General features: G+C 44.6%; 1 protein-coding gene across 1 annotated transcript in view; it reads right to left on the bottom strand.

The window, feature by feature from the left end:
- Window positions 1-374: 374 nt before the first annotated feature.
- LOC310778090 (dedicator of cytokinesis protein 9-like) overlaps window positions 375-26186 on the bottom strand; it is a 126171-nt gene continuing 100359 nt past the window's right edge. The window contains exons 12-53 of the mRNA XM_083638416.1: window positions 25969-26181; window positions 25696-25818; window positions 25011-25093; window positions 24394-24516; window positions 24047-24126; window positions 23732-23919; window positions 22750-22815; window positions 22541-22633; window positions 22227-22350; window positions 21926-22044; window positions 21093-21179; window positions 20830-20919; window positions 19877-19992; window positions 19407-19476; window positions 19176-19301; window positions 18340-18411; window positions 17777-17923; window positions 17543-17626; window positions 16735-16846; window positions 15474-15652; window positions 15258-15374; window positions 15006-15117; window positions 14781-14911; window positions 13028-13142; window positions 12255-12321; window positions 12109-12156; window positions 10783-10919; window positions 9148-9263; window positions 8782-8919; window positions 8499-8681; window positions 8272-8385; window positions 7937-8152; window positions 7685-7742; window positions 7350-7456; window positions 6409-6531; window positions 6172-6285; window positions 4445-4591; window positions 4093-4303; window positions 3329-3519; window positions 2582-2682; window positions 1876-2014; window positions 375-1580 (exon numbers count right to left, since the gene is read on the bottom strand). Of these exons, the coding sequence (XP_083494542.1) occupies window positions 1455-1580; window positions 1876-2014; window positions 2582-2682; window positions 3329-3519; window positions 4093-4303; window positions 4445-4591; window positions 6172-6285; window positions 6409-6531; window positions 7350-7456; window positions 7685-7742; window positions 7937-8152; window positions 8272-8385; window positions 8499-8681; window positions 8782-8919; window positions 9148-9263; window positions 10783-10919; window positions 12109-12156; window positions 12255-12321; window positions 13028-13142; window positions 14781-14911; window positions 15006-15117; window positions 15258-15374; window positions 15474-15652; window positions 16735-16846; window positions 17543-17626; window positions 17777-17923; window positions 18340-18411; window positions 19176-19301; window positions 19407-19476; window positions 19877-19992; window positions 20830-20919; window positions 21093-21179; window positions 21926-22044; window positions 22227-22350; window positions 22541-22633; window positions 22750-22815; window positions 23732-23919; window positions 24047-24126; window positions 24394-24516; window positions 25011-25093; window positions 25696-25818; window positions 25969-26181 (5106 nt within the window). The 3' untranslated portion in view covers window positions 375-1454. The remainder of the gene's footprint in view (window positions 1581-1875; window positions 2015-2581; window positions 2683-3328; window positions 3520-4092; window positions 4304-4444; window positions 4592-6171; window positions 6286-6408; window positions 6532-7349; window positions 7457-7684; window positions 7743-7936; window positions 8153-8271; window positions 8386-8498; window positions 8682-8781; window positions 8920-9147; window positions 9264-10782; window positions 10920-12108; window positions 12157-12254; window positions 12322-13027; window positions 13143-14780; window positions 14912-15005; window positions 15118-15257; window positions 15375-15473; window positions 15653-16734; window positions 16847-17542; window positions 17627-17776; window positions 17924-18339; window positions 18412-19175; window positions 19302-19406; window positions 19477-19876; window positions 19993-20829; window positions 20920-21092; window positions 21180-21925; window positions 22045-22226; window positions 22351-22540; window positions 22634-22749; window positions 22816-23731; window positions 23920-24046; window positions 24127-24393; window positions 24517-25010; window positions 25094-25695; window positions 25819-25968; window positions 26182-26186) is intronic.

Genomic DNA, 26186 nt, shown 5'->3' with positions numbered 1-26186 from the left:
GCTATAATATTACTGAAATCCCATTGGTAATAAGTTATATTACTTAGTTACTGCTAAAAGTAGTATATTACATGTAATATGTTACTTTTGTAATGAGTTACCCCCAACACTGTTCCGGGGTGGCGATGTCATTCTGCTGCTGCTGTTGTTTTGGTGAAAGTAATGCAAAAGTAGTGTAATAAGTAACAAGTTACTCTACACAGACAGTAATATTGTAAAGTAACTTATTACTTTCAAATGAAAGTAACTAGTAATATATTACATTTTGAAAGTAACTGGCCCAACACTGGTAATTACACAGTAATTACCATGAAATGTGCAGCATAATGTAAAGTTCTACAAAAAATGTCAAATCAAGGACTCATGGGTACAAGTGCAGAGAATGAGTGGATTTTATTTAAAAGAAAAGCATTAGGGAACATTTCTGTTTACAGCAGAACAGTGACTTTGTGTTAAATAATAATAATAATTAAAAAAAACATTGCTTCCCAAATATAAAACAATTTCATTAACATTTCAATGAACACTAAAATGGTAAAAGCTTCATATTACTTCCACAGTAGGCCTAGTCTCTGGTTCCATGCCTCACCGCTTTGGCAAGAAGGTGAATCATTTTTTACAGTGTATGAGCCCCACACAAGATATTTTGCAAAAGACAAATATTGCACACACTCCTTATATATATATTTATATACAAGAATAAACAACTTGGAATATACCTATTGTATGCAATGGCTTTACATATTAAAAACTCTCCCATTCTAAGACATTGAAGTGATTAAGATTGAACGCTAACATATCCAGAGGAGGCTCTTTTTTGCAAAGTTGCAGCTTTGTAGAAATATAACTTCATGTACAGGGAGATGAGTGTCAATGTGTGCAGCATATACTGTTCATCAAGACAATCAATATAGTGACTTATAAAAGTGGAATACTGTACATACAAAACAAATAAACGGGTACAATTGTTGGGGAGGTGGTGGAGTAATGACATGCATGATTAAAGATTCCAACGGGGAATGTCTCCACGGAAAACTGCCCAATCCTCTTGGGTAGGAAGCGGTCATGGCGGAGACAGTGCAGGTTTTGATCTGGCCATAAGGCAGCATTACCATGGCCCCTGTGTCCCCTCTGCACGGTCCCCTCCCTCTTTGCTCAGCTGGCCTGGCTTCATCTCTTCTTTTACTGTCACAGACTCATGTCATTGGCCACACCCACCGCTCTCCATGTGTGTACAATGTGTATACACCGACCCTCACTTCATGGCCCGCACAAAAAGCCAGACAGCCGTGGAGAAGGGGCGAAAGAATCTCAAAGTTGTCTCTCCTTACGTCAGTTTCCCTCCAACCTGACCGTAGAGAAGCAGCGAATGGGGTTGCAGATAAGGGCTATATGGCGTCACCGGCATGCCTGCTTGGCGAGTATGGGGCCTCTGAGGTCAGGGACTACTAGGGTCATACCACCGAGGAGGAACTGGGGATGCCCTGGATGGTGGCTCCGGTTGGCGTGCCGCTGATGGCGTTGAAGATGTGAAGCGAGTCTGGAAGAACGCTCTTCATGCCATCTTCCACTGGACTGATCTGGAAGGGAGCGGAGGAGGTACGAGATATTAACGAATAGATATCCCTTCGCATACTTAATGAGGATTATTGCACGGATACGTATTGCGTTACCATCCAATCTGCTCATGTCAGCATAAGGGAGAAACAGAAAAAGGTGTTATCAAAGGGTGTGGCATCAATCAGATTAGCAAGCATCTTCTGAAGCAGATTACAGCTGCAAAGATAGTATCTTAGATAATGTAGCGCTGCACGCAAGTGTAACGACATTGATATTTCAGCGGAGTAACAGTAGCCTCAGTAATAATGCACTTACTTGCTCGTGCATGATGGCGGAGAGCTCTCTGGCTAGATCTCTGTAGTTGGCTTTCATCTCATCGTGGTACTCCTGCTGGTCCTCTTTGATCAGACGCTCATTAATGGCCAAGCCGTGGCCACATGCCTCCACAAACTGCCTGCTCACACAAATCAATAAATATGACTTTATGATTTTATTTTCTCATTTTCCTCCCACTTTCTCCACAATTGTACTTGGCCAATTGCCCCTGCTGCCCCGCTTGCTGCCCCACCCCCTCTGCCAATCTGGGGAGAGCCGTAGACACACACATGCTTCCTCCGATGCACGTGTAGTTGCCAGCCGCTTCTTTTCACCTGACAGTGGGAAGCTTCACCGGCAGGACGTAGCACGTGGGAGGATCACGCTATTCGCACCAGTTCCCTTCCGCCCCGAACAGGCACCTCGACTGACCAGAGGAGGCGCTAGTGCAGCGACCAGGACGCATAACCTCATTCCGGCTTCCCAGCCGCAGACACAGCCAATCGTGCCTGTATGAATGCCTGACCAAGCCAGAGGTAACACGGGCCGCGAACCTGCGACCCTCATGTTGGTAGGCAGGGGATTTACCGCTACACTACCCGGACGACAAATAAATAGTGTTAATGTGCCTCAGAGGAGAATTATACAAAGAACAAAGCCTGATGAAACTCTGCACTCTGAACATTGTTAATCATTAACACCTCACCTGAAGACCTCTTTGAGCTGTTTGACCTTGTTGTCAGGATACTTCTTGGTGCTCGCATCATCAAGAAAAGCTCGGGCATATGCAAGTGGTCCAGCATTGACCTAAGGATGGATATAAGATCTGTGTCAAATCTTTATCAAGGAAAAAACTCTGTGAACCAAGTGTGTCCAGTGTGTGTGTGTGTGTGTGTGTGTGTGTGCGTGTGCGTGTGTATGCAGTGGTGGAAATGGCCAGGTTTTACTGTGGGAACCCTACTTAGGCAGCGTGGGGGCTCCCGGGCGCGGTCCCCCCCTGCATGCTCCCCGGGAGGCATAGGGTATTATTTCTGTTCAAATCAAGAGCTGAATTCTTGACTATTTTTTCTTATTGATTTTACTCATTACCGTTAGAGCTACATACAAATCTCGTTCAAAAGTTACTTATCTCCGAGATCTACTGATTATTTCCCTTTGATTTTATTCATGACAGACTTGATGACACACTGACATTGAGACTGCTTATTCAGCTTCCAAATACATGTCTCTCCTAGTCGTATTATTATCTGCTCCTTTCATGCTGCCCCGTCTCCACTGCTCTCTGCTCTCCACTGCATTGCAATATTTTTTTAAGGTGAACCTGAGGAGCATTGCAGTTCCCCCTCTTGTTCTCGGCGTTCCCTCTCAAGTTTTACTCTGGGAACTCCATTGCCACACTTTCCGCCCCATTTCCACCACTGTGTGTTTGCTGACAAAACCTCAAAGCAGGTACCTGGACACTGATGCTGCCCTGGAGCTTGAGCTGCAGGCGGATCATGTCCACCTCACTGGAGGAGCACAGCTGTCTGATCTCAGCCACCTTCTTGCTCATCTCATCGATGGCCACCTCGATGGGGTTCAGATCGGTGTGGTGCTGATACATCACAGCTATCCGCTTCTTTACATAGGGGAAGCAATGCGTAGCTGGGGGACAGAGAGAGGGATGGGGAACAGGTAGAGAACAGTGAACAGCTTGCTTGTCATGCTTCCCAGCGCATAAATATTCTCTTGCATGTGCTTCTTTACAGCTTAGGGTTTCAGATAATGAAGATAAGAGACAAGGTTGAACTTTTGGATCTTTCGCACCATAAAACAATAAAACAGTGTGATTAGGATTAGTCCTTGGCAAAGAGCTGACATCTTCAGAATCTAATCTAAATTTTTCCATACTTGTATACCATGTGAATTGCCTCCTGCTCAGAGTGTATTTAAATGCCCGTTTTGTTTTACTGTGTGAATAGGCCTTTGGAGGAAATGGCCTATAGTTCAGGAGGAAAATGTGAGGAAGTCCAAGTCAATAATTAATTCACGTTTTGAGTAAAGGTGGCTGACAATTGTCTCATATCTGCAGGGGCCTCAAATCAAGAATGTATCTTGCTTCTCGGCTTACTAAGATTATTTCAGCAGAAGATAACGTCATCTTATTTACTTATGGTTAAGAATACCTATAGCTTACTTTTGTGCTTAAAAGTCTAGCACATGGACAGGGCTACTCACTGGTTAGTATAGTCCTGCGTTTACACTGCTCCTCCACCCCGCCTTGCTTTTTGCCTGAGATAGTGAAAGGCATCTCAAACACAAAGCGACGGATGTTGTGGGTTTTCTCAAAGTCCGTCTTCCTGTCCACCAGCTCCTTCTCTTCCAGGAATGGGGTCACATGCGTCACTTGGATATAGGCATACTTGGAGTCCAGGTCTTTGGGGTTTATCTGCAGAAGATACAGTACATGGCATTACAAAAGTACCACGAGGAGACTGTATGAAACTTGTAGCACAAATTAGGTTTTGGGGAAAATCATCCTAATCACAAATAAAATCCCCAACCGAAATCGTCTCAAAAAACATCTCACCCTCCCAGAGTCCTGGATCATCTTCACATTCTCTTGTCCAAACTTGTCAGAGTACAGCTTCAGAAGCCTCTGAGATACCTCAGACAGAGGGGTGAATTTGGGTTCTTTGTAGATGTACTCCTTCCCATCTTCATCCTCAAAGAAACCCTGGGAAGAGGTCAAACACACTCAATGGTCAGATACACAAATGTATTGTTATTGTAACAATACATCAAAGCAAATCTGTCTTTACATAACGATACAAAAACAAAACACCAACATATATAACAAAACATAATGTGGGCTGTGAGTGCACTTAGTCATTCAGACAATTTGTTAAAATGAAAATGGTCAAATACTCTTAAGACAAAATTCTGGACTGAAAGGTATGACAGACTCCAAAGACACACACCCCGCTTTCTAAAGACAAAAACAAACTACACTGCAAGACATCAAATGTCAGTTCAATGCTGTGAGACAGATCAAAAGACAGAGGTGGGGGTGGGGGGCAGATTTCATACTATCAGTGGGTGTGGATTCTTTTTTTCATATGGCCATTACTTTAATCAAATGAAACGTCTTCTGTGTAAATAGTAAAGTGTCTCCTGATCAGATGCATAAAGCTAGCTATGCATTCACCCAATGAAAGATGGAATCCTGCTATTAGCCTTTCATTGGTTTCCTTTGAAATTCCTACTACAATTAGAAACAGCACTGAGGCTGCAGTCAGAGGAGGAGGTAAAGGGTTAAAGAGAAGTAATACAGGTGAAACAGCATTGACTGCATTAGTAACGGAGTACAACAACATGACCTAAACCTCACTGCAGTCCAGCTGCACTGTTGGCTTTCACATTGATTTACCTCAGTCTCTGAGTCAGTAAACTGGTACTGCTACAGGGGTGTGGACAACAGACAAAAAAAAGTTATTCCATGAGTACTACCTATCTACCATGATGAGTCTAAAAGCACGTATTCATAGTAATGCACCACCAGTTAGACCACCATGTCGAGAGGGACATGGCTCTGTGGAGGTTGTAATATTCTATTAAAGCACACTGTTAGAGGTAACCACACCCAGCTCAAATCTTCAGGTCAAATATGTTCTTTAACACGTTGACCAAATAAAGCAAATCTTCGGGTCAGCAAAAATGTTGAAAACAAGATTTGAAACACAGAAGCAGAAACACCAAAAAAATGAGTGCAGATTCAGAACAGCACTGGACCAGCAACATGCAATGCTGTTGCAGAAAACAGAGAGCAGTAGTGGTGAGTGTTACTGCTAAGAGCTTTAAGCAACAAACTATCACTGTGAAATGTAATGGATTACAGCAGAACCACACCACACACACACTGAAGGCTAGCTGCACAACTTACCGCTGCCTTTAAAGAGGATAAAAAGCAGAAAAGGCTATTAGAGTGGATCATAAAATGCCACAGTGGTCATGCTCTTAAAGGAACACTCTACTGATGTTCTAATGATACAAAGCTGGTTGAAAATGGGCAGAGTGTTCCTTTAAGGATAAATATGCTTTCAGCAGCCCCCTGCGCAAATGTTAATTACTCTGTAATACCAGCAACCAAATTAATACTTGTGCTCTTGTTTCAATCAAGCTTGGATTAAATACAGTTAATGTAAAATCAAATAAACTATTTTAAGGGAAATGTAAGCTTAAAAACGTATTTGGCCTACACCACATTGTCAACTGACAGAATATAGTGTGTATAATCATCTGGACTGATTCACTCACCTGGCCAAAGAAGGCCACTCTGAAGTAGGTGCCCAGCAACCTCTTGCCTGTATGCATGACTTCTGTGACTTTGCTGTACGCACGATGCAGGGTGTCATACAGGTGGGCCAGTTTCTGTGCAAAATTTACAAACAAAACAGATGTTTACATCCTGATCGCCAAGCCCTAGGTGAAATTAGTACTGTAGTTTATTGTGGGGACTCAGAGAATAAAAATATGAATGGTGTAGCCATGTACCTCAAAGTCCCTGCGCTTCTCATAAATGGGGATTATGAGCTTGTAGATGTCAGAGATGAGCTCGTAACGCTCGGCTTTCCACAGTCCATCTGCACACTCCTCCAGAAGCTCCATCAGGACGTCCTGGACAACAGGAGGGATGAAAAAAACATGCCAATGAAAACACTGCATGTGAAAGAGTCAGCTTTCCAATAGTTTACATATAAAGGCTTTGATAGGTGCTCTATTCACCTTATGTAGCCACGCCCATTTGACCCGGTTGTGTGGTCGTGTCAAAACTTCCGGCTAAAAATAAAATAAAATAAAATGGCTGGCTGCTCCAATATCCTCTAACTCTGAATTAACTAATAATTTAGCCAATTGTATGTAACATACCAAATACAAGCAAACGGCAATGTCTAAGAATGCAACGCCATGTAACTGGCTCGTTAAGTCTCACATTCCAGGGAATTACGTTAACGTCTGGGGGTCTTATTGACGTAAGTGGCTCGAGCGCTCGGAGGAGAGAAAACCATCTGAAGCTTTCTTTGTTGGAGTCCAGGTATGTTTTACAAGAAAGTGCTCGTCATTGTCGACGATAACGTTATCTGACCTGGCTAACAGTGGATACTCGCTTGCTTGCTGTGTACCGGCTCAAAGTAGTAGGCTACGTTCTTTATTTTATGCCCTGCACTGTCCGCTCCAAAAACAACTCTCTTATTTTGCACCGTGACCGCCGGAAGTGTTAACAGGACCCGGAAGAATTTGGCTCACTGTAAGGTCTGAATATAAGGTGAATAGAGTGTGTCTATTTTTTAGATTTGTTGTCTGCGCAGCCCACCACACAACAGCTTTTAGCTATGTTTAATTCAAGGAAAATGACGCTGGTGTATGGGAGTGAATGGAGAGCTTTCCCCCGTGATGGCCGTGGCCTATTTCATGCAGTGTCTCTATTGCCTAACCTCATTGAAATGGACATCCTGCATGCCGACATCCTCCATCATTGATGCCTCCTCGTCAATATTTGGAGTCACCACACGGAATGCTGAGCAGCCCTGCTTGAACATGCCTGGAGACAACATGAGACATGGTCATATTTTATTGATAAGCCCAATCATTCCATTCAACAAATAAAACTGTTGGGGAAAAAATGACAGGTATGAAGTCAGTAAGGACTAGAATAGTGACATAGTATGATTGTAAACATTTTCTCGAGGATGATGCTAAACTCTTGTGAACAGAGTAGAGTGTGGTGAAGCAGGCAAGACATTTCTATCACACATTATTATTGAAGCACCTTTTCTCCGCAGGTATTCCGCGACAAGTGCTGCAACATGCACATAGCACATGGCTGCCTGTAAACGACAACAAAAACAAATTTGACTGGCAAATCATGTACAAGACAACATCACCCACACATCCACGCAAGGCCTTTGTCACATAATAAACTGGATGAAAATAACTCCTGTCAGTACTTTTTAATATCTGAAAATATATCCACCCATCACTCACATAATAAGCCAAAACAGCAGCATGTCTCATCACTGACCTCTGACAAGTCTCCGTTCTTCACGTGGATTCGAGCCATGCTGTCCAGCCAGGTCTTGCGTAGCTCAGGTGTACTGGCGTAAGACTTGGCCAGGCTGTACTGCAGGTCCACCAGCATCTCCGGGTCTCTCTCGTGCTCCTTCATCTGAGCCGTCGCCATCAGCACCGTTCTGATCCGCTTGGTCAGGTCCTTCACATCTGAGGGGAAAGCCGTGTTCTGTTGAGGAGAAAGCGGCCATTTAATACATGTATTGATGAATATATTTTACTTTCTTAAAAAAATATATATTTAAGTGAAACCAGAACTTAGTGAAGAACATTAATGGAGTTCCTTACCTTAATGGTCTTGTCACTGTTGGCACAGTTGTTGATTATCGACAGAGACTGCTGGAAGCGGGTTCCTCCGATCCCAATGACATCAGCTATCAACTGGCTGACAGCGATCACCACCTGAGGGAAAGGACAGGTCAGGTGAAGGATGATCAAATATTCCTCAACAGCCAAGCTTCGCTCTTTTTATCCTATGCAGAGAACCACTAAGATCCACAGAGGGGCTGGCCCACCTGTAAGTGCGTCCGAACAAAGGACTTGCGGCCCGTGTAGTCAAAGTTACTCTTCATGAGGAAGTAGAGCAGGTGTGCCGCGTCGCTGCGGATGGAGCTCAGCTTGGAGTTGCAACATTTCAAGATCTCGTAGCAGAACGAAGCACACATGTCTGCACGGCCCTCAAAAAACGTGCAGGGAAACTAGAGGGGGGGAGAAAGGAGGACAGACAGGTTTGTCAGTTGTGGAGAACGGCTAAGACAGGGAGACTGCTGTTAGCCCGAGCATCGCTGTCTTTCACACCTTGTAGATGAAGGTGCGCAGTGACGTGAAGACCTGCTTGAGCGCCGTCTCTGACTGGTTGATCTGCAGAAAACAGAGGTGGACTTCGAACACCTTCTTCATGAGGGGGTTGTGGCCATGGTCAGAACACAGTTGTGTCTGTGGAGAAAGAGGATATCAGCATAGAGACAGACAGTCTAGCTGGAAGGAAATCAGAATCACAGATTGACATTGATTTTGTGGAGCATTAAATTATGCTCTTGATGGATGCTTACACACAGAAATGGATACATTAAAATAGTAAGATTACAAAAGAAGTAAATAGGCGACAAGTATACTGTATGTATGTACTGTACTGTATACTGTACATACTGTGTACTGTATTACCTTGAAACCCATGATGAAGATACCGAGCGTGTCCAGGACGGTCAGGCACACTTCAGTGGCAATGTTGGCCTCCAGGAGCGACTGGTTGAGCACATCTGCATCAGAGTGGCTGTAGGCTGCACAGGAGACAACACAAAGCTGTAGCTCGCTCACACCACCAGCACACTCATGTATTCTCTCAGAAATAAGTGACACCTTAGTATCAAAGGCAAAGCTGTTGCTAAAAATGCGGGGAAATTTTATCGAGTTGAAAAGATAAAAGTTTCGTTCCAAAATGAGATATCACCCATCTGAAAAAAGTGATACCCGCTATTATAAAATAGCATGTTGGTGAGGCACATCATATGAAAATGTAGTCTACAAAATAGTAGAATGCTACTTTTTAACCGGTGCAGCTGCTTCTATGCGTGACTTTGTCCATATGCACCTAGAGGTCAGTAGTTGACCTGGGCAAATCCATCTTGTGTAAAAAAAGTACCGGTATATGCATCTGGAGGTCAGCAGTTGACCTGGGCGATTCCATCTCATGTGAGTGATGTTACTGGCGAGAGATGTCACTCAACTGGAGGTGATGTCAAGCAATTGCTCGACTGTGATTCATCAGGCAGTTCTGATGTTATCAGTGATGTCACTCAAGCAAATGTTGTATGCATTTGCAATATGCCCAACTGTGATGTCACTCGAGCAACTGTGATCTTATCTTAGTCACAATTTGTGCCTGTCACAGTACCTGATGTCTGCACCGCTTACTTCAGCACCTGGGCGTGATTTTTTATTTATGGCTTAATTTCAGACAGCATTCCCCCAAAAGATACAGCATTTTGGAATGAAACCCTGCTTTTTCTTTACATGGATTCTTCTCTGAGAATGAAATTAAAGTTAAGAGCAAATCAGAAGGACAGAGGGACCGGAGGGTTTTAAAGGCTGTTTTTCAGCTAAAAATGGGCATGCTCTTAATTCAACCAAATGAACAGAGCCAATAAAAGTCTGCAAACTGCCTGTTGACCTGATACATTCTTACCATGGTCTACAGATATTCCAAGAACACTTGAAATCTTTCTTACACTGAAAACACAAAGACATTAACTTCATTAAATGGCACCATTTACTGCAACAGACTTACCACATAGCTTAACCTCTTTATGCTACAAGCAGCCAGCTCGGCCGCAATCAACAACTGAGTTTAATGATGATGGACCCATATTGGTAATATTCTGATGATGGACCCCTTATTGGTAATATTCTGATGATGGACCCCTTATTGGTAATATTCTGATGATGGACCCCTTATTGGTAATATTCTGATGATGGACCCATATTGGTAATATTCTGATGATGGACCCATATTGGTAATATTCTGATGATGGACCCCTTATTGGTAATATTCTGCAGCATCATGATGATGGACCCATATTGGTAATATTCTGCAGCATCAAACTTGTCTGTTTGACAGCGGGCTGGGCTTAACACAGAGGATGAGGAAGAAGAGGAAGATGATGATGATGATGACGATGACATTGAAAAGCATGATGTGTCAGACTAGAGAGGGGGAAGCAAGGGGGCGGTGGATGTTGGGGAGGATTTCGTGATGAAAGTACAGTATGGGCGGGGCTAGAGTATGGGCGGGGCACTTACTGTGGTTAAAAGTGTAAGAGTTATCCAGGCTGCTGAGCTGCTGTAAGCGGGCATGCATCATTCCCGCCCTGTTACGGGACACAGGCAGAGTCTGAGACTTCCGCTCATGTGCTATGGGTCCTGCCCCATCCTGGTTCCTGATGAGGAAACAGGACATTGTTAGATGAGCTATGGGTCCCGCCCCATCCTGGTTCCTGATGAGGAAACAGGACATTGTTAGACCCATCCTAGTTCCTGATGAGGAAACAGGACATTATTAGGTGAGCGGCTGATGACCAGCAGAGCCAGAGTTAGTCAAGCAGGTGAGGGCGGATAATACTCAACTCCATTCTAATCTACAGGCTCCATTGATAACATTTCCTTCAAACCAAATCTCATTAACTTTGATCCAAATCATATTTTCGCATTGCAGATTTAGCCTATGGGACTTTGAAGGTACGCGAAAAAAGACAGTTCCAACTCAAAGACAACGACTGGAAAACATGAACATTTTGGGGGAGATTTTACACATATACCCAGTACCACTGCTATCCTGCATAACCGTCTTCACTGTGGAGTCTATGCAGTAAGTTTCAACACATACAGATAAGGAAAAGTTGTAGAATGCATTTTTGCCATGCTGTTTAGTGTGATGCTCATCAAAGCAGTACAAGCAGTGTTAAAGCATGAGCCATGCGAGTGAGAATGAGAGAAGCAGACACTATTATGAGAGTTTAGTAGTTGTGTCACAGCATGGCGATTTATATAAGCTGAGAAGATATCATGCATTTAGTGTGAGAAGGTCCATTCCGCCGTTAGTCTTACCCAAGCAGGAGAGGGCAGGAGCCAGGCTTTATTTCACTATGTTAAACTTGCCAGCATTTAAGTGAACAGAGAGAGAGAGAGAGAGAGAGAGAGAGAGAGAGAGAGAGAGAGAGAGAGTGGTGGGGGGTTAGAGAGAGTGGAGAGACCCCAAGCCCTCAGTGAGTCAAGAACTCTCACATAGTGGAGAGAGTATGTGTGTTTGCATGAATTTGGATTTGTGTCCAACAGTAAAACATAAGCATTTGGATAAAGAAGTATGCACAACACAACCATAGCATTCAACAGTCATGCACATTATTCATTATATATTTTACAGTAGAGGAGCTGAAATGAGCTGAACCTACATTATGTAGATATCTAGGGCAGCTGATGTCAGTACAAGGTGGATCTCAGAATCTCATAAAACCTGGATTCATTTTCAGATGGTTCCAATGAGGACAACCACTTTAAATTCTATTCCTATGAATTCAACCATTGTTAACGTATGCATGCACCCGATTCAGGAACTGACGACAACATTACCTTGCGATGTATCTCTTCCCCATGTATCTGAACTGATGGAGGCAAACTCTGAGGAAAGAAGTGAGTGGAGGAGTCAGTGACTGCAGGCCTACCAACCGTAAGTATAATGCCAGGGAGGTTCATGATAACAAACCAAGAGCTCTTACTCTACTAGAGTGAAGAAGTCCATTAGCTCGGCGGACGACGCCTTGTTCCAGTATGTGAACAGAGCATCTGCAAGTGGACAGAGATTAACGGGCTATTAGTTGATTTGCATCGCAGACATGTGAGCGAGTGTGGTGTCAGGAAGGAAGATAGTGACAGAAATAGACACAGAGAGAGAGATGGAGAGGGAGAGAGAGAGAGATGGAGAGGGAGAGAGATGGAGAGGGAGAGAGATGGAGAGAGAGATGGAGAGGGAGAGAGATGGAGAGAGAGAGATGGAGAGAGAGAGAGAGATAGAGAGGGAGAGCGAGAGATGGAGAGAGAGAGAGATAGAGAGAGGGAGATGGAGAGAGAGAGATGAGAGAGAGAGATGGAGAGAGAGAGAGAGAGATGGAGAGAGAGAGAGAGGGAGAGAGAGATGGCGAGAGAGAGAGAGAGAGAGAGGGAGAGAGAGAGAGGGAGAGAGATGGAGAGAGAGAGAGATGGAGGGAGAGAGAGAGAGAGATGGAGAGGGAGAGAGAGATGGAGAGGGAGAGAGAGATGGAGAGAGGGAGAGAGAGAGATGGAGAGGGAGAGAGAGAGAGGGAGAGAGATGGAGAGAGAGAGGGATAGAGAGATGGAGAGAGAGAGGGAGATGGAGAGGGAGATGGAGAGAGAGAGAGAGATGGAGAGGGAGAGAGAGATGGAGAGAGAGAGAGATGGAGAGAGAGGGAGAGAGAGAGATGGAGAGGGAGAGAGATGGAGAGAGAGAGAGTAGTTCTGACTGAGATCTTACCCTCAGACATGCTTTTGAGCACGTGTAAGAAGCACATGAGGAGGCTCTTGATCTCTGCCTGGTCCAGCTTGTCACATCGCAGCAGTGTGCTGCCCAAGGCGGAGGCAGGCTGGTTCTGAAGGACAAACACGCTGGTCAGAGACAGACGGACAGACAGACAGGCAGAGAGACACATCTCCCTGTCTGTGCTCTTGGTCCTGTCTAGCTCCCTGTACTCCCTCAAGATAACTCACAGCGCTATTTACAGAAATGATTGTCAGTTTACAGATTGTCCATCAAAGAGACAAGAGGCATTTGCTTATTATGGTAATGTCTCTGTCTTGTGAACTGTGAATGTAAGCTTTAGTTCTGGTTTCTTTGCTCATAGTTCAAAGCCTAGACAAATCAGTCTCGGTCTGTGTGAGGGAAACTGGAACTTTTGTTTTAACAAGCTAAAAAAAAATAGCCACACATGTCTACACTAGTAAATATGTTTACTTCCTATATAGGTCAAACTACTCTAGTGCAGTCACTCACTCAGACCTAGCAGAGCTCTATGCAACAGACTCACTACCTCTCCAGGTCCAGACACAGAGCTCTGAGCAGGGAGAGGAGAGGACCAAAGCAGTGGAGCAAATAGCTCTACCACATTGAGGGATTGGCAAAATAACCAAGCACGTTCCTTTGCCAGTTAGTTCTGAGAGTCTAGACCATGACACTGGCTGGGGGTGACTTCATGGAAAGGATGAGTTCATGGCTTTTCTTCAAGGGTGTTTTTTGCAGAGTGGGGGAACTTGGAGGCTAAAGTTAGCTGCCCCAAATAAGTCAGACGAGTTGACTAAAGAGTGTGATGCTGCAATGCAATTATCTGCCTGCAAAATTTAATCAAAGGGAGATTGAATCAAAGAGATTCTGAAATAATGTTTTTTTCTCCCTGGTTGATATTAAAAAACGATTACTTGTCATCCTTTTCCCCTTTTGCCAACTGTTTGACACACATGCAATAAATGCTACTACTGTACATCTCAAATGTGAACAGTTCCTTGAGAAGATGAAACAAACTACACATACAAAATGAAAATCCTATGCTTAGCCTTTGATGCATTTTTTCCCCTGATTTATTTGACGGCTGTGTTTCAAAATGAGAATGAGAGCAGCACGGCACACGTGAGAGGAATTGGAAAGTGAAAGAATCCCATCGGCTGGATGGCTATGAACACCTGGAGGGCAACAGAGCAGAGAGAAACCCCCCCCAGAGGCCACCAGAGGGCAGACAGGGCAACGCCTGGCAATCATCTGGCAAAGAAAGGGGCTTGTGGCAAGGGCAAAAAAAACACACACATTTTCAAACACACACACTCTCACACTCCCAGATGGGACATCAAGACACAAAGGAGGGAGGCGTTTTGTTTTCTTTTGTACTTGAAGTGAAACGCTGGCCTGCAGGACGCCCGCTGCCACACTGGGGACAGAGAGCAGGGAGAAGTCCATGGTGACACGTTTGGCGCGTGCGGAGAGCACGGACTCCTCGGTCTCCGTAAAGAAGCGCAGGACATTGACAGAGTGTCTCCGCACAAACTTCTCCTTCTGCCACGGCCGGCCGTGCAGCGAGGGCAGGAGTTAATGGGACAAGTTAAGAAAGAGTGACTTCACCTGGCATCGTCATAATAAGGGGGCACTTCTGTCATAGAAATACAATACATCTCAGAGTAGAAGCTAGTGAATAATGTTGGAAATTACTCATGGGGATGTTACAGGTGTTTTTGAGATGTACCTTGTCCAGAGCGTTGAACTTGTCGTTCTTCTCCGACAGGCTGTTGACAGAATCAGTGCTGATGAGCGAGCCACGAGAATCGGCATGGCGCACCGAGTTGATGTTGGGGGTGGACGACGCGTGAGGCGAGGCTGTATGGAAGAAACAGCAGTTTAACATTCACACCTGAACAAACTGTATATCTCTTATTGGGCAGCTTTCACCCGTTTTCCTCTTTTTACGCACCGGTGCCGGAGATGACTCCAAAAACGTCCTTGTGCAGGCTGTTGTCCAGGAAAGTGCTGGACCTGGGAGGAGTCATCAGGACGTTGGCCAGGAGGGAATCATCTCTGCCGTTCTGAGGGGAACCAAGTAGAACTGAACAATTAATTGTAAAAAAGGAAATTAATTAATGGCAATTTGAACATCTGCAATTTCCAAATCACAGAGGCTGCAATAGACATGTTCTGATCAACGGCCACTAGGTGGTTCCCTTACATTGTTGGAGTGGTTGATGGTGAACGGAGAGACCTCCTTCACATTCACCCTGTTGACGTTCTCCTGGAGCAGACCGAACAGGGGCAGGTACAGGGTGGCTAACCGGGCCTGCTGGCTCTGGAAGACATATCAATCCTTCAGCAGAATGTCTCCGATAACACATACATGACTCAGACTGTAACCACAGTGAGAAGATGGAGAGGAGGCGCTGCTGACCTTGGAGGTGTAGCGGTCATCAAACGTGTGCTTGATCATCAAGTTCTTCAGCACCTGGATGGATATCTGCCGAATCTCCCTGAACTCCTGCAGCGCGGTGCCGACCTCTCTGAGGAGCAGACCGACCAGGAAGTGGTTCTTACAGAAGTCATCCGTCAGCGAGTAATCCAGCTGCAGGTCTGGGAGGAGGAAGAGGAGGAACGAGACTTTAGGACTGGCTAACAGAGAGGTTAGAGAGATTTCTCATTTATTTCACAACAACAACAACAACAACAACAACAACTAGGGAAGATACACAGACAGCTCAGCATAAGGATACAGAACATAACCAGTACTAAAACCCCTGTGAGAATGTGAAATACAGTATTTCCCGAGCTGGAAATGGATTCTTGGTGAATAAAAACAAATGAATCTCATACATCTGTTTTATATCCTGCTTGAAAGTTCACTCTCCTCTAACCAGTTCTGGAAGCAACCCAAATATACATAAAGGATTAGACTTCCATGTTTCGTCTTATGTTTGAAAGACTGAGCTGTTAGAGACGAAAATCACAATGCACAACAATGACCATGACATATAATAATTGCTTTGGAAAAAGACAAACAGGAGTAAAGCCAGGTGCTCAAATGAGTCAATTAATAGACTTAGAAATTAAAAGGACAAGTAAATGTGACCCACAGAAGAAGGTGCACCAAAATAACTGCATTCAAATTAAATTTTAAGCGTGTGTGTTTTAAAACCTATGAGATTTGATTTCATGAGAGAAATGATGTGCCCTTAGGGGGTATTCTTGTTGCGACAGCAAGACATACATTCCTAACCGTTGAGAAATATACAAACTGGATGACACAAACGGAAAAGGCCTCCAATTGTACACGCACCCAACCACACCTACACAAAAAGCCAATAACAGTTCATATTTTTGAAGACTATTTATACAATATTTTGAAAAGGCTACGCTAGACAAACAACACATTCCACACCAAGAAGATGCAGCGATGCTGGTGACTGACTTCAGGTTTTTAAAACTGCTGTAACAGGGTAAACCCATTATGATTGCTCTAGACTCTAGAGACTAATATATGATGCAATCAATACAATCATGGGACTGTTATTTTAGTGTTGGCCCTGGACAGTAGAGCGGTTTGGTTTGATCAATTTCTTAAAGATACAAGCAGTGAGCAAAACTTAAGCAATCTAATACTATACAAATGTTATTCCTTCACTAACAGATACAGTACATTTAATTAAAATCCTTACCTTGAAATCTCTGTATCCGTCCCTTTCCAAAAGGCATGGGCAGGTTCAAGGGGACGTAGTGCTCATGGTTGCACATGACACGCAGGAACTCAAACTTGAACTCAAACAGTGTCTGTATTGAGAAACATCAGATGTGTCAGTGTGTGTCAGTCCACACAGCACAGAGCTCAAACACAACCTTGTCCAAAACACATTCATCTCTAGGCCAAAGTGGGAAAAGGAGATCATCCCCAACGTTTTAGATCAGTTTTGGAGCCTGCCTGTGGAGCTCAGACTGGCATAATTGGTGACATCTTAATTGAAATCACCCTTCTTTTAATTTTCTTAATTAACTTTCAACAAGCAATAGAGACAGTCGGCATGTGTGTGGGAACACCCACAAAATGTTATACGGCTGGCGCGCGAGTGGGGTAAAACCGCCCATATATCTCAATGGGCTGACTCACCAAAGGACGGTGCTGCGGCTCTGCACTACAGTTTTGGGGATTCTAGAGCAGAACACAAGACGTCTGCTCAGATGTGTGTTTACTGCGGTGGTTAAATCCCTGATCGTGTCTGCCTGGGCTGGGCTATCAGCTAAATTCTAACTTTGCTGAATGGATAGAACGGGGGATTTACCCCACCCTGACCACGCCGCCAGCCAGGCTGGGCCAGCTAACCCAGCGTCTATGACGAGACATCGCCTCAACCTATACAAATAAGTTAAATATGTAAGTAAATCTAAATTATTTATATTGTTTTCATTATTATGAATTCAGTAAATGAACAAGGGAATGACCATGTTGTTAAACAACAATCACCACTGTACCTTGGGATCTCCGGGGACAAAACAGTTGATATAGTTGTTGATCTGCTTGAAGATAAATCCTCTGTCCATCAGGGTGAAACACCGCTGCAGAATGAGATGAAAACAACAAGAAATCTACTATCTGTGGCAACTGCACTATAGGCTACAAATTTGTCTTTTTCTTCTCAATCCTGCAACCAATATGTACTTTGTCAAGAGCTAAAAGAACCAAAACCAGAAAGCGTAGATCCTGACCTTGATGAAGACCGCCAGGCTGTGGTTGGCGTTCCTGGCAGCATCCAGGTTGTCTTTGTACTTCTGAGTGATGTGTGGCATCATCATGTTGACCAGAGTCTCCACAGTGTGATGGAAGGAGGCCGAGAAGCGCTGATTCCTGGACAGCTGAGGGGCGAAAGCAGGTCACTGGTACAATGCCTGCTGTACATAACTCTTCTAATGTAACACAACCCAGTTTCACCACAGTGCCATGGGGAGGAGGGGGGGTCTGCCATGATTTGGACGCTCCCTCATCAGTTTGGTTTGACCTACACTTGTGGAAAGCAGCCTCTAGAGGGTTATGGCAGTGGAGGGTAAACACAGGCATGTGGTTGGTTATGGGCTACGAACAAATGCAACCAATTTAATGCAGAGCAGTGTGGGACAGACTGTGCACACAACATGCTTTGACTGTGGTACTGTGGCTGTCCGCAATACTGGGCCTGTTGTAAACTACAGCGAACCACTTCAGCTGTAATAAAGCAGCCAAGAGCAGACCCCTCTGTGAGCCATGTCAGGTGCACGTGTTGTGGCAGACTTACCCTCACTTTACCGCTCTCAATCAGGTACTGAGCCATGGACTTGACTAAGGCTTCAAAGAAATACCAGGAGTACTACAGGGCAGAGGCAAAAAAACAACATTGCAATCAGTGAAATATAGGGGTAATTCACAAACCCTAACTTTGAAATCTGAAAATCTTCCGGGGCCCACCCAACCCTTTAATCACAACTCTGATCAACACATGAGACTAAGATCATGTATTTCCCTATACAGTATGTTTTTATATTATATATTTTTTATTTCATTAACAGAGCATGTGAACTTGGGCATAAGGGAAATTAATAATCTAATAACAATAACTTTTCGGCAATTACCCAAAAGCAGATTGCCAACATTTTTTCCCAAAGACAAAGACAAAATGTGATGAGCAACACCAGAAGAAATCAATCCACAAGCTATTAATGCTAGGCTGTGAAAAATGCTACCTTATCTGTAAAGGGGAAACTCGTGGGTACCCATTGAACCAATTTTCATTCAGATAAATTGAGTTGAAAGGTCAAGGGGCCCCTTTGAAATAGTTTTGCCTCGCCCAAATTTAACCTACGTTTAGAGCGTTATTTAGCCCCCTTTCCGACTGGCTAGCATATTAGCCTTGGTACCAATGAATGAATGTCTTAAGTTTTCTTGTTTCTTCTGATAACAGGATCTCCACTGTAGCTTGAAAAATGACCCTGCTACAGCCATTTGATTGCCCGCGAAAATCGGGAGTGTTGGCAGACCACTCGCGGCCCACCTGCTGCAGTACCTCCACGGCCCACTAGTGGGCCGCGGCCCACACTTTGGGAATAACTGCTTTAAACAATACAAGTGTGTTACCTTGAGCAGCTTGTTGCTGGTGAGGAAGTCGGTGGACGGCTTCAGGATAGCAGTCATGGCTTTAGCTAACTCCTCGTGCACCGATCTGCTGGTGGAGGCTGTGTGAGGCTCAGTCTTGAATACATACTGCACCAGAGACACATAGAGGGGCCACATCAGTTCTCTAGTAATACAAACATGTATAGATGTCAAGGAGTTGGAATACAGTACGAGAGGAGCTGTGAATCTTACCTTTACATATGACCTCAGGTAGTGTTCCAACCCCTCCTCATGGCACTGGGCAACGATGTGAATCATGACTCTACAAGGCAAAGCAAAGCATGTCAGAGGAAACATATTTGTTTGTACAGTGCTGGACAGTTGTAAGGTCAAATCATATACAGCAGACAGAGTAGAAGTGACTGCCGAAATCAGTTTTATTTTCATGGGAGATATCAAAAGCTACTTTCTACTTTCCATTATATTAATTCTAATTTGTTGCTGTCGCTGTCAGCTGTAACAGCTTTACCCTCATACATTTTTGAGTTTATGCAATAGGGTTTGAGAGGTTTTTATAAATCTTTATCAACGCATAGAAGACCATGAAATCCTTCAACTGATGTGACAACGTTTGTTATCAGAATGGAAATAATCTTACAATGGAATCTGAGATTATGTCCAAGATAATTATTTTAATTCAGACCCTATGTCTCAGCACTTGCCTGGTGACGTTGACTGCCACGTCCTCTTGAGTGGCACTGGTCAGCACCCGAAACAGCTGATTCAGGACGGTGGGCAGGAACTTGATCATCACATGACTCTCCATGGCATGAAGACTCTGAGATCCAAAATGGTGCAATATCGAAGAGTTATGCATGTGAAGACAATCCCATAATAGAAAATGACGACCACATGGTGGACTCATAATGTGGAGATTCAATGTGTGAAACAGTCTAGCGTTTACATATTGCGAAGGGTTAGGATGTAATCCAAAAGGGAAACTCTAGCCCAGGTGCTTCTGGTCCTATTCGATCAGACTGTGAATATCCTCCAACACTCCGACAGAGATTAGGGAAATCTAATAAACAGCGTGACGCAGGGAGGAAACTCATCTAATAACAACAACAAGAGGACATGAGAGAACAACCTTGTGTTAATGGCCCACAACTTAGTGTCCACTTCCTGGAACAAGGTGCATCGCTGCCTGTGTGCAGGACGGCCAAACAAGCCCCGCCCAGTCATTTGGCAAGCTGCCAGTCAACACGCCCCCGCTGCTGCGCCTGACTGACCTCGCATTTGACCCTCTGGCCATTGTTTGTGCGCACCATCGTGTTTACATTAGCACCCAAGAGATACACTGAGCCGAGTGTCTCGCTCCATGTCCACGTCCAGCGGCGGGGACAGCGGCGGACTGAGATTCCCATGGATTGGAGGCTACAGTCATGTTAACATTGTCCCACCCTGCCCCGAATAAACAAACTCTGATGTCCAAATATCCCGAGGAAATCAGAGCAGAGATAAGAGAGTGAGTGATGAGTGGCAGCTGGGCCATCAGCACAGAGAGAGCCAGAAAGAGACAGACAGACAGACAGACAGACAGACAGACAGGCAGACAGACAGACAGACAGACAGACAGACAGACAGACAGACAGACAGACTTGTGTCATTGCTTTACCTTCAGATATTTGACCAGTTCTCCTCCTGATACGTGTGCTGCAGATGTCACGCTCTGACAGTGGTGAAAGAAATTGTGCAAATGTTGATCCTACAGAGGAGAGAAATGAGCTGAGGTTATTTCAAGGTGCTGGGCTGTGATGTCATCACAGCATAAAGTCAGACATGAGAAAATGATTTCAAAGGATGCAGAATAATCACTACTTTAACTGGTTAGCCGTTAGCATTAGCAGCACTATAGTACTACAATCACAGTTGACTCACCTGAGTGTAGACAGTGGACACAAGGTGACTGGACACTTTGAATAAAGGCTTGCCTCCATCCACCCATTTGATTTCAGGACCTGAATGCTGCGATAAAGAAACAGCAAAACAAATATTGGGGTTCCTGTGAAAAGTATAGATTTATTCAATAATTCAGTGCATAGTTGACAATATCATCATGATTCATGTCTTTATCTTTACAGACATTTGGAACACTTGCTGCAATTTTTCATAATCCACTAATAGTTATAGAAGATGCATGGCAACTAAGGCAGAGAACATTGGACCCTGAATGTTTTGTCTCTTCTCTTGGATTCTGTACAACTGGCAGTTGTTATTATTATTATATAGTGTCTTGTAAGGCCTTATGGGCTGGGCACCTTAAAAGATGCATGGCATTTGAATAAACAAGTCAATCAATCAATCAATCAATCAATCAATCAATCACTGTGGGTTGTGGATTGTGGCCCTGTCTTGTCATCTCCAAAACATGTACAGAACACATATTTTGGTATTTTGCCTTGCTAACTTTGTACTTACTGCCACACTTGGCTGTAAATACTCTGTTCATATCTTGTGTTGAAAATCTATTCGTATTTACTGTGTAGTCTATGTATCTTATGTAACTTGTGCACCAACTAACGTTACACCAAGTCAATTTCCTTGTATGTGCAAACATACTTTTGCCAAATATAAGAACTCTGATTCTGATTTGAGGAATAAAAAGAAAGTACAACATATCCTTATGGACCTTATGGACCAAACCATCACCTCTAACCACTTAACCAAATCTTGGACATCCTAACTTCACCCTCGGTGAAGGTGCACATTACCTTGCTGACTCCCTCCTGACAGCTGAGGTATCCAGCAGGCAGGTTGGCAGCCACAGAGACGTGACTCTCATTCATGATCATCCGGCCATCCTTCAGCAAGGGGAGCCAGGCGTAACCCACTGGGGTCAGGGACATGGAGAGAAGGCTATCACCCAACAGCATGGCACAGAATACACAGAAGAAGAACCACTTCTGGTACAAAGACCAGTCAAGGAGTACCGGTAAATAAATACTGAGAGGCATTTCACAAGTCTATGATGAGATCTAATGGAGGTTCAGTGTCCTAAGGGCAAGGGCTTACCTTGTGCATCAACCATGTCTCTCTTTTTAGTGCTGGCCTTGCTGGTGCTATCACAGCTGACATGGAAGAAGGTGAAGAGCAGATGGTGTCTCTCATGGAGCTGTGTTGGCAGCTCGATCTTAAACTAAGCAACAAGAACAAAATCACATCGGATGAACAAACACACAAGCTAGTGCCTCATCCGCACACACACACATCGCCGAGGGTGTGTGTGTGTGTGTGTGTGTGTGTGTGTGTGTGTGTGTGTGTGTGTGTGTGTGTGTGTGTGTGTGTGTGTGTGTGTGTGTAAAGTCACTTGGCACAGGGCGTCTTACCTCATCGTAGAACTCGGGGTTGTGCTGGTGATGTAAAACTGCAGCAAGGCCATTTTTGGTAAACAAGGGTCCTCCAGGTCGGCCATAGATGCACTGAGGAATGATTACAATAGTTAGTTGACTGGTGTGACTGGCGAGGTAACCGAGGTTATACTTTGCCCTGAAAGTCAGGAGCAAGGAACACCACCACCAGCAGCAGATGAGTTTACCTTCAGTGAAACAGCCTCCTCCTCATCGGAGTCCTTGAACTCAATGCAGACAGCTATGTTTCTAGCCTGAGGACAGACACAAGGAACAAGGCTGACCCAGTTAGACACACTGCAAGGGAAAGCTTTCAAGCAAAGTGTCACTGCTAAAGAAAGTTAGTGTAAAAGCTGTGCACTTGCAATATTTATAGTGCACTGTGTGTAAACATTCTTAAAGCTAGAGTGCGTCACTTTTACATATAAATGAACGTACAATGCTGATTAAGCCTATCACCGCCAGATAACTCTGTAATCCACACAGTAGGACTGGGGTTTTCAGTCTGTTGTCTTCCAGGGACATCCCCACTCTGCGCACAAGAGACTTCCACCCAGCCTAACCTGCTAATTTCCGGTTAGCCTTCTGCTAACTTGAATGGGGTAAATAATTCAGTCGTGGGGCTCTTCTCCATTTTCCAAATGTTATTGGACCAAATGTATCAAATTCTGAAGTGAAATAAGTCATTTTATGGGGTTTGTGTGACAAAACAAAACAATGTATCCACTCTTTTACAGCCCCAACGGAGTAGGCTACAGCGCACAGCGAAGCCTAGACAAATGCTGCATTCACGCGCTGCTCGGATCATCCCATTCCCCAAGTTGGGAAGTCGTTCTTCCTCTGTGTTTTCATGAGCTTTTAAATGGTCATGTGGAAACAACACGGATGCTACAAAGACGATGTGTTGTATTTTATTGCTAAGTGTTTAAACAGCACGTTGATAGCTCCAGTTTTTGCGTGACAAGTAAAGAGCAAAGGAAATGGTCGCGAATTCATTTTTCCGACGCCACATGAATGCACGTATTCTCACTGCTAGAAGTGCCAGAAGGGGGAGACAAAGGTTCTGCACTACAAAAATGACACACTCCAGCTTTAAAAGACAAAAAAAAAACGATTTCAAGTGTAAATGAACCTCTACAACAACACTGTACAGTACAATGTTTATAATACCTTTGCGAAATACTTTTGGCTGTCATATTTCAAGTGCTTGGGGTAGACATAGAGGTGATTGTTGTAGATGGTGAACGGCTGGGAGCATTTGGCTATGCACGGCACAAACTCCTCCACTTCAAAGAAGATGCTGGTCTTCTCACTGACATCAAACTGCTTCACAGGAATGTAGGATGAGGTAACGCAATCTACACACAGAAGCAAGAGGGAGGGAGCGCAAATAAACAGGCCGCAGACAATGCCAGCAATCTGGCCGGCACGGCGAACGCTTTCATCGTTCATGTCGGCTGCATGTATTGAGCTTGGAGGGCTTACTTGTCAGGTCAGGGGCTACATTGTCAATGGTAACGTCGAGGTTTCCTAAGATTACAGGCAGCTTGGCCATCTTCTCTGGCCTGAGGAAAGGAAGGGAAATAAGCAGCAGTTAAGCCTTTGTTATCCTCTACCGGAGACTCCAATGGAAAACAGGCAGGCAGCCTGGGCACAAGTGTACAGCACAATATTTGCAAAGGTGAGCAAACGTCTCACAGGCCTTCCAAATTAACCTGCATTTTCCAAAGTACAACCTATAGGCAACATTGATTCTTTGTTCAAGCTCAACTCATTCTAACAATAAGTTCAGACTCAGATCCGATCATTGTTAACAGAGGAGTGTTACTAACTTTCTGAAGTCAGCCAGCAGTTTGAACATGTCGTCGTTGGACAGCTTGTTGCTGTCCTGTCTGTAGAGGGCGGAGAAGCGCGCACTTTTGTCCAGCGTCCCTGAAGCATCTTTGAACAGAGGCCTGGAGGAGAGGAAGGGTGAGTCAGAAATGCCTCTCACATCCCTCACATCCCTATCTCCCTGCCTGTATGGACAGAAGGCCTGGGATACATCCCTATCTCCCTGCCTGTATAGACAGAAGGCCTGGGATACAGGCCTGTACAAATACACTTGACTTGATATTGAAACTTGACTTGACTCTATGAATAGAGGGTCTTTGGATGTTCATTTTTCACCAGAGATGGAATACTTGCAGCCTTCCTAAAAAGCTGTGCGGCACTGGTGTGTGTGTGTGTGTGTGTGTGTGTGTGTGTGTGTGTGTGTATGTGCGTGTGTGTGTGTTTAAGTGCTGTTTCCACAATGGAAAAGTACATTGTGCAGTGAAAAGCTTACACGCAATCCCCCCCCGAAATAAATCCAAACAATTTCATCTCTCGCCAGACATCACACACACACACACACACACACACACACACAAAATATATATTTCTTCCTGGTTAAAAACACAGAAAGTACCTTGCTGCCCAGGCAAAAGGCATCCTGTACTGGCCTAACCGGCTGCAAGCCAGCTTGGCGTTTTTCAGGACCTTCTGCGCCACCTGGTGGAAAAGAAGAACAAAGTGTGATTGGAGCCTCACTGCTCAGACAGACACACACAGAGACAAAGATGGCTCTCAGCACTTTCTAACATATTCAGCATGCTGCCAATCTTAACACAGGTACACACAGAAGTCTCGAGGAATATGCACTCCTTACGCACACACACACTCGTGCATGAAGACAGACACACACACACACCAGGATACACAGACACTCACTCCCTTACGCACACACACACGCACACATACACGCACACAGAAATGTATTTCTTCTCTCCTGAATTGCATTACTGCCCACTGTAGCCTCTCCATGGTGCATAACCACATCGTACAGCCAAAGCCAATGTTTGTGTTGAGTGTTTTGTGCGACTGGTCAGCACTTGAAACAAGGATAATTTGATCATCTATCATGTGGAATCATCTAATGGAATCTGCTGAGCATGGGGCAACATGCCGCCTGGTAAGGAGGCTGCTGTGTGTGTGTGTGTGTGTGTGTGTGTGTGTGTGTGTGTGTGTGTGTGTGTGTGTGTGTGTGTGTGTGTGTGTGTGTGTGTGTGTGTGTGTGTGTGTGTGCGTGCGTGCATGTGTGTGTGGGTCAATACCTTGGTGGAGTCTGAATTCTTCATGTAAGGCTCGGCACAGTGGGTGATTCCTCCCTGGAGGACCTTCTCTACGCGAGCCACCAGGAAGATATCCGGGTGTGGGCACGTTACGGAGAACACTCCCTGTGGTGACAGGTTCCAGCAGAAACAGTTAGAAATAATATGTCCAGATCTGACTAGGAAAGCAGTGCCAGCTGCTCAGCTGGGTAAGATACTGGATCCAAATCTGAGCAAAAACAAGCGCTGTCTGGTTTTCGGATTATAGTTTTTTACCAGTCTGGGATACTGCATGGCTGCCTCTGGCACACTGTGGACCAGTCGCTGCCCCCCATGGAGCGTGTCGCCACCCCCATTCATGTACTGGCTGTTGGAATTGGCCACCATGCCCCTGACAGACGGGTGGTTTAGGTCCACATGGAAGTCAGAGGAGATCTTTCTGCTGTTCTGGATGTCAAACAGCGATAAAGTAACGTAAAATGGCTCCACCTGGA

The sequence above is a fragment of the Poromitra crassiceps genome, assembly GCF_964638095.1.
Source record: "Poromitra crassiceps genome assembly, chromosome: 6".
NCBI lineage: Eukaryota > Metazoa > Chordata > Actinopteri > Beryciformes > Melamphaidae > Poromitra > Poromitra crassiceps.
This window is presented reverse-complemented; position numbering and strand designations above follow the sequence as displayed.